An 8,872-nucleotide genomic window follows, 5' to 3' on the forward strand; every position below is an offset into this window, starting at 1 on the left:
TCGCTAGCGGCTATTTCGGACATTGAAACTGTACTTCCTAATATAATGTTGAATTATCTTGATCTACCTACGTTGATATTCAATAAAGATCATTCACACGTAGTATGGTGTCGTAGTATGGTGTCATTGTTGCTGCTCTTAGGTTATAATAGTTTATTTATAATAAACATGATGACATCTTATTTATAGAGAGTTTAGATTTTTGTTGCTTTTATCCTTTTTCTACCAACTTTAGAGACGTGTGGGTAGAGAGGGCTTAAAATTTACAAAAATTAAAAGTGAGTACGCATTTCTTTCGATACCGTTTTATTGTTCCCCAAATAGTCACTTAGAAAATTTCTACTTTATCATATTTGTATTGAGTTTTCTTCTCGTGAGAGATTATACAAATCTGTATCAATCAATTTTATCATATTCGTATTGAGCTTTCTTCTCGTGAGAGATTATACAAATCTGTATCAATCAATATGTAACTAGCTCGGCGAGTAACCTCCTATCTTCGCTCCCTGAACCGTGGGGTCGCAGCATTTGTCAACGCGAATCACGTGCCCGTAAGTTATTGTGAGCGAGTCGTACACTTGACGGTAATCACCCCCACAAAACTCAACTTTACTGTTATAAAATATAACACACGCCACAGATACAGAATGGACCACGACGCGTATTTCATTATATCAATGTCGATTCGCATTGCTATTTCTATTTGTACTTCTCAACGAGTGTTTATGTTACTTTTACAGAAAAAATATGAGATGAATTTGCGTATGCGGCTCATGTGTTTTTATGTCCTGTCCTATCCCTTCTTTGGATAATGTTTTTTATTGAAAAAATGAGAGATTGAAAATATGTTCGACCTAATTGGAACCGACCAGAAGCTCAGAATAATTGAAAGTATCCAATCATTCCATGCTATATATAATGCGAAAAAAACATTTTTTTTGTCCTTTCACGTCAAATTTAGCATGATTGGATTGAGGTGATTTTGGTGTGGAGAGTGGTAGATGTAATATCTATCTGTATATCTGGAAAAATCCAATCTCATGAATTTGTTTATTTAAGTGGCATTGATGCATAAAATAAAAAGACTTTGCCATTCAATGTAATATAACACAGTTTTTACCTGAATATATTAAATAGAAAAAGTGTATAGGTATTGGAATTGGCACACCGCGCTTTATGTCAACGATTGACGAATATTTGCCAGAAAAATAGGCCGTGTAAAATTTCCACTCGGGCGGCGGGCCGCGCCGCACATGCCAGCGGCGTGCCGGCCATTCCGGGCAGAGCCATATTATAACAATTGTGCGCGCCTTTATTGTATTATTATATTTTATTATATATTTTATTTGAGGTGCAGGTCTGCCTTAGGGAAAGGTAATAATGAATAAATAAATAATTTTATTTCAGATTATAACATAAGTAAAGTTTAAAACAAATACAGAAGTCAGTGACGCATGTGATAAATATCTGACAGACCACAATGATAATCAATGATAAAATGACTAATGAATGTGAAAATGTCTTTCTTTTTGGAACAAATTGAAATACCTTTTTGCCAAGTTTCAGATATTTTCATAATTTGCTATACATGTTACATACATGATGCTTGATAAACCGGAAAACTTGAGCAAGTTAATTACTATATTATATAATGCATTTCTGAATATACTAATATGTAGTACTTATATTAGTATAAAGATTAGTTTGATTAGTTTTGTAAATGACAGTGGCTGGTACAATAAGCCCTATATTCAGTGGTGCAGGTAAAGCTAATAAAAATAGGTCTATCCACGAACGGAAACGATCAGTAAAAAGACAAACTATACGACATCGAATGTTGAGCAGACGTCCCGAGTCGCGTCGATTTCCGCCGGAAGTTAATAACACGCCAGCGGACCGAGGATACGCCGGACGTGGGACTACGTAGGGAGACGTATCGTACGTTATATATTGGGAGGCAATTTCATGATATGATCCTTTCACGGTCACTACGATAATTTGAAATGTCCGTCTATAAAGGAAACTTAGTCCTGCAGAACTAATCATTGTGTTAAGGCTCAATTAAAACAAATTATAAATTATTCGGAAAATATTCAATCTTTTTTATTCTCGGTTCTTAAGAATCTTTATACTCTTAACATCTCCAAATCACATTCCGAGATAACACATGTAATACATTAAAAACTAAGCCGGCAAACGGGCGCAGCAGCAACATAATAATGAAAACGGGATTGTTAGATTAAAATACAGAGACTATTCTGCGCCGGGAAGGAACGCCTCAAGCGGGGCGTAGGCTGCGGATTACAGGGCTGGCAGGCGGCGAAAAACAAGAGGGCCCTTCGGAATGCAAAGTGGGGCTTATCTTATAATCATCGAGCGTGTCAACTTATTAATAAAAATCATATTTCATGAGGTAGCCCGGGGCGCGACGCTGCGCGCATAACGCCGACGCCCGGCGTGACACCGACGCCTTACATTAATTTTAAACGGATCTTGTTGACAAGGCTTTAACTAGGATTCAACGTTCAATTAATTGGCCAACTTGCCTCTTTATTATTTCCAACGTCACATCAATAAGCACCTAAAACAGAGCTCCATTATTACGCGGCTTAAACGCCGTACTTCAGCTAATTTCTGTCAAGTCCTAAACCAACAGGAAAGGCCCGCCATCATGGAAACGCGGTAGTGTTGTAATCTTCCAGATCTCTTGCAAATTATAGTTAAACTTTAGTTAAACACACTCAGCTGCTTACTTTGTGGCGTATTCAACATGCATAATTATGTAATAAAAGGGATTTCAATTCTTATTTTTAAAGGGAATCATTGAAATCTAAATGAGCACAAACATAATGTAAATGTTTATTACATGATGTAAATATTTCAAACGAAGAATCACATAAACAATTATTCACAGCAATAAACAAAGTTACCATTTCAAATGTGAATTGATTTTCTAAACTAATCCGCTATTTTTGCAGTGAGTATTCAAATTACAAAAGTTTGCAAAACAAACATGACATGCGATGCAATTCAACTCCAGATTTATTTCAAAGAGCAATGTTTTTCTAATTCGTTAGTGCCCTCTGTGTCTACCTCCGGATTAGTTAAATGAAAAGGGAGTCTTTTAAAAAAGTCAGCCAGTGGATGTTGGCCTTTGCATTTTAAATCAAAATAACTTTATTTTCGCCAGACTTTCCACCGCCTTGGCATAATCAACGCCCGCAAAGTGTTTAAGACAATTTTACGGAAAAAAATATGATCACAAAGAGTTTTCGCCCTTTGAACTGACGGGTACACAACTTGGTATCCCTTTTCTTACATTTGTTCTCACCTTCTGTGTTAACTTACGTATAAATTCAAATAATTATCGATGGAATACACAGAATAAGCTATTTTTTTTAGAAATGTTAGTTGCTTAATAAAAATATATAAAACTGGTTGTTTATTTTTCTATTTTATAGACTATAGAATTAAAAACAAACATTTAAATATATTTTTTTAATTTTTAGGAATAGTATTCGTCTATAATATCAAAGAGTTTTAATCTTTCACCTGAATCCAAGTAATCTCTTTGATTTTATTTATAAGCTAAAAAAGGGTTGTACTCCGAACAGAAGCCTCCAACTTCCTATTCACGTCGGTCCCGCGTAATCTGCTACAAACGATCTGAAAATTGATAAAAAATCCCCGTTCCCATTCACACACATAGCTATCTAGCGCTGGCTGTAAATCTCAAAGCGACCGATTTAATGGACGCATAAAAGGGCATCATCTCTGTCCATTAAATACCTTTTAAACGTTTGATCCTTTTTTATATTTACAGTGGCGATGATCCACGAACACGTCGGAATCGGGTCGTGTTAATTAGACCATGCGCCGGCCCGCGAACTGTGGACTGCGTAATCCCATCTATTTATTTCAAGTCAAAATTTTGAAGGCGTAATTTTTTTTTTTTCAATTAATTTTAATCAATATTGTTATTACTTCGTAAACTTGTAATAATATATACAAAGTATTTTCAATGTAAGTAATATCAGGAGGAACCTCACCAACAATTCTGCTCGTAATATGTATTCTGCATGTAATGATATTGCATATTGCTCCGTAACTCCGACATCAAAACATAAATGTAAAATTCTTTCAATTTTGTGACGCGAAGCTTGCGCAGAATAATAAATCATGGAGGTGTTGCAACTTGTCCTCGCCGCCAACCCGTTACACCAGCATTTGGAAAAAATCAAAACGAGGGGGATCACAAAATATAATTTCAAATAAAAGTTGAGTCGGGAGCAGTCACAAGTTTCTTAATTAAAACTTACCTCGGACGTCGAGAGGGGAGGGAACTTTGACCTAGAAATAAATAAATAAAGACGGGACTCGACATCACGAGATGCTCATTTATTTGTCTATAGGAGTTTTGCTCAGTTCGACGGACGTGTCTCATAATCTTCGCGCGTCTGTGCCCGTATAGTAGCAGCCGCTCCGACGCCCCACCTATTGGCAGCTTATCTCGTTACCGTTTATTTATTGCCGTACGTTTGCGTCGTGAATAACATACGTTCCACTCTTGTACCGCAATTTCGTTATAGATATTTAAGTTGAAATATTTTGTTACAGCACTCCATGCTCTACTTTTTCCATCATTACGAGCTGCCCGTGATACTACAGCAGGCGCAATTGCAACAACTACTTCTTCGATCACACCGAGGTATGGGGATGATGGGCTTAGCAGGCATCGCGGCGATGGCGAGCGGAGCGGCTTACCACGACGCACCCGCCACTGGCACCGGTACGCAGGCCACTCCCCCCACCACACAGTCGACCACTCAAACTGTTCAGAACACCGCGCAGTCTACCACCCAAACCTCTCCATCAGTATCCACCGTGCAAACTAACACAACTCATACAGGTGACGTCCTAACGACGAGAATCAACCCCCCAGAAACAAATGTAGTGGGAACCAATACCCCTACAGGCAATGAACAAGACGATGTAGCTTTAGTGTCACCTATATCAATAGATGCAAGAAATACTGACAGAGATTTATCTATCGCTAATGGTAATCGGGACATTAAAATAGAAGAAATTGCAAGACGAAATTCGGAGACGAAAAATATGTTTCAATCTAATGATGCTATACATAATGTTGCTAGTCTAAGCAATGCAGTTTTGTCAAGTGCAAATGAACGCTTTGACAACAGCGTTGGAGCGTCTACTTTAGACCGTAGACGGAGTACGTCCCCTGACAGTACTGCAACTCAGCCTTTGCTGAACAACGAACCTGCAGTGGGAGAAAGACTCGCCCCCAGAGCTTCTCCAGAAGCTGACGATCTAGACTAGTTAAATTAGCTAAATATTGTTATAATATGTACTATGTTTAGATCCATCGTCAATCGAAGCTTACATGGAAGTTATTGAGTCCCTGTAGATATTAAATACTTACTTGATTTTAGAGTAAAATGATAAAGGAACAGAACTTCTTTTTAAGTAATTATGATAAAATGGCCCGGTCTATATAGGCATTTAAATAACTTCGGAATAATTAAAATAGGATATTAAGATACTATCAATACATTATATCTATCCACATATTCAAATGTCTGTTCTGATGTATATGTCGTTTCATTTTCCTCAAAATATGTGTAAATTAGAATTTCTAGGATTACACATCTTCATCTTGCCATAGGCGCTGTTATTTTTCTTTCCTAATTATTGCGAGGATAATTCTAATTTCGAATTCTTTATTTTACAAAGACAAATCACAACTCTTATCCGTAAGGTCCAAAGTCAGCATACAGCTTCTCATCGACGATCAGCATAAGCATTTGTATCCTAAAAGTAGGTAACACTGTGTTCTAGCACTTTATGAAGTTGAAACATCAACCCACAATTATCTGCAGTCTGATAAACAGGTTGTTGATGGTAACGAGTATGCTTTCGGGCCAACTTAACGTTCCATTTTCAATGAAGGGTATGCATGCACACCTAATGCCAAATGTGTAAAATTATATACATTCGTTAGGTGCACTAAAAACATGTGTCCTGCCAGGTTTACATGCCATAACGTTGGGTTATGACACTACATTATACGAGTACTTATTTAAAAGCTTTTGATTCTAGCATACGTAGTTGTTGGTGTTTTCAGAATATATCCAATAAAGATTCGATTTGGAAGGTGATTGTAGTGTTAAGCCCATTTGCTGTGCTCACAAGCGGCAATATGTAAATATTTATACATCTAATAAAAACATTAGGATATATTATAACATAGAGTTTTTAATTTGTTATTTTGATTGTGCTTAAACAGTGCAGGAAGACGGCATACTCTTTTCAGTGATTTAATTTAATGCAATTAAATATTTTTCGTTCATATATTTGTTTTCTTTATTAAGTGTATACGGTTATTCATTCTCCTAATAATATTTACTTGTAGTTATGCCGATAGTTGTTTGGCAAACAGACAATATCTTTCTCATCCTCCTATAATAATTTTATGAAATCACAGTTGGAAGCTGCTCATACATCTTTTATGGGGTAATCTAAATAAAACAATAAAAAAAATATTTACGAAATTTATTAATGATATAAATACACTTGTAATATTATATCAAAAGAGATGGTACTAGAATACGCCTTTAGATACAGAATTCATATTTTATATACACGCATATTGTTCAATAATCAGTTAATTAATTCGGTACCTAAGTTAATTCTAAGTCACAATTTTTAAGAGATATATAAAATCTTAAATCATCATCCAAAATATCATTTGAAATAATAATCAAATATTGGGGAAATCAGTCTATACAAGTAGAGTAGATGAAGATCTCAAAATGGTTCTTTTGCCGCTCTGGACGTTGGCAGCTCCCTGCGAAAAAAGGCAAGTATTAAATCCTTCTATAGATGCGAAAGTTTGTGAGGGTGTATGGTTGTTGCTATTTCACGCAAAATCTACTGGACGGATTGTTGTGAAATTTGGTACACTGGTAGAATTTAACTTGGTAGGGATACTTTTATCCCCAAATTCTCACGGGAGCGAAGCCCTGGGGCGCAGCGCAGCAATTTTATATCTTGATATTATCCTAGATATTGCGTAATGTAGGTATATAAAATTACCTAACAGTGGTGTATATGAAGAAAATCATGACTCTTGTGGCTTCTACTCTCTGTAGTCAGCTACTTCTTTTCCTGCCAAATGAAATTATCGAGTATCAGATTACATTTTTGATATTCATAAATTTTCTGTTCTTCATAATCTAATCATTTTTGATAATAGGTATTAGTAGATTTTGATGAACATTATTGCGAATAAACAAGCAGTCTACGTTGCTTGATTATAATTGAAGTGACACGATGACAAAGTTACTCGATAAAGATTAAAAACTATTTGTAATGTAATTTTCTTGTCAAATTTATTCCAACAGCAGCGACGCCCTCACCTAGACAAATAGTTTTCCAACCAGATTGTTTGCTTTAAATATTCTCCTTCTAAGTCTTCTCTTTTCTATGACCAATGTATACTCACTCGTACTCCCAGCAAACTGAAACCTTATCATAGGCAATGGCATGAAAACATCGAAGATCACTATTAAAAAAAAAATTACAGTCCATAAACATAAGTATCACTGCAGCTGCGAAAGTCTATAAAGCCGCCGTGCCGACACGGCGACTCCATAGGCCTCACCACACGATCTGTTCAACACTGGCTCTGGCGATGAGTGACTCCTTGTCAGCTACGTGTATTCTCAAGCAATAACATCTCGTAATGTGTGTTAATTCCCCAAGAATACGCGTGACCTCCAAGTAAATAATTTCTTCTTTTCTTCTGTCTTCTTTCTTCTCTCTTCTTGCTCATCGACTACTTACATGACTGCACCCTTAGATTGAAGCTCCACGCAATCCTAGCACGTCGCAAAATGGCTCATGCTTGGATTGTATGTTTCGATAATCTCATGTTTACAAAGTAAACGATAGTATGCAGTTAGGTATGTAGTAATTAATGTTGAACACATCAGATATTGTTTAAAATAAATAGTAGCTACTTGTTGCCAATGCTTTCGTTTCTACTTTTAAGACGTAGCCATCATCATTCTCAATATACTCGGTAAGTAAAATCAGAATAGATTGGTCGAGCAAGGGATAAAACGGAAACACTGCTGTAAGTACCCTCAACGAGTATGACATACATTTTTAATTGTGACTTTCAATTTAAACCATTTTCACGTTTGTGTCTCATGGGGTGAGTCTCAATAATTTCGTTTCGTTCAAATGTAGTCATAGACGTAAATGATTCCTATATTATACAATCATATCATTGTCAGTACCATACACATTCTACAATACAATTAGTTTCTGTATTATATAAAAAAAGATAATATTTTAGTATATTATGTTTTAACTTTCAATAACAATTTATGCAATTTAGTATTATATAATATTTATATAATACTAAATTGTACTTATAATATTTATTATTTCTAATACACGTAATACACGTTTGTGTTCAAATAGTACAGAAACTTTTACACATAATAACATCAAATATGGTTTAGGGTCACACATCAGAGGATTTGAATAAAACATCTATTCACCTGTTCAGAATTTTAAATAAAAATTGGTTACCCTAGAAGTAACGTCAAAAGTGGATGAAAACTTAATTATTTTATTAATGGAATTTTTTAACTCTTGAAAAGAAGCACAGGCAGATAGATATTCTTACATCATGCAGTTTTTCATTCAAAATCAAATAAAATGTATTCGGTATACTTAATCCAAAATTAAAAATCTAAACTTTCAGGAAAACTGGATTATTTAGAAGATAGGTAATTATAGACAAAATGTAAATAACTAAAAATATTACGTACGTATATGC

The 8,872-nt window shown here is 35.4% G+C and overlaps 1 protein-coding gene and 1 long non-coding RNA gene across 3 annotated transcripts in view; one reads left to right on the forward strand and one right to left on the reverse strand.

Moving 5' to 3' along the window:
- LOC128677474 (uncharacterized protein) overlaps window positions 1-6,370 on the forward strand; it is an 88,874-nt gene extending 82,504 nt beyond the window's left edge. For both annotated transcript variants that reach the window (XM_053758359.2, XM_053758360.2), the window contains exon 11: window positions 4,618-6,370. In XM_053758359.2, coding sequence (XP_053614334.1) covers window positions 4,618-5,340 — 723 coding nt within the window. In that variant the 3' untranslated portion in view covers window positions 5,341-6,370. The remainder of the gene's footprint in view (window positions 1-4,617) is intronic.
- Window positions 6,371-6,558: 188 nt separating this feature from the next.
- On the reverse strand, window positions 6,559-8,514 carry LOC128677683 (uncharacterized). Its single transcript, XR_008405558.1, has 2 exons — window positions 7,117-8,514; window positions 6,559-6,868 (listed from the first exon to the last, which is right to left on the reverse strand). It is a non-coding gene; the product is annotated as an uncharacterized LOC128677683 (long non-coding RNA).
- Between the last annotated feature and the right edge of the window lie 358 nt (window positions 8,515-8,872).

This window comes from Plodia interpunctella, chromosome 18 (genome assembly GCF_027563975.2).
Source record: "Plodia interpunctella isolate USDA-ARS_2022_Savannah chromosome 18, ilPloInte3.2, whole genome shotgun sequence".
NCBI classification, from domain to species: domain Eukaryota; kingdom Metazoa; phylum Arthropoda; class Insecta; order Lepidoptera; family Pyralidae; genus Plodia; species Plodia interpunctella.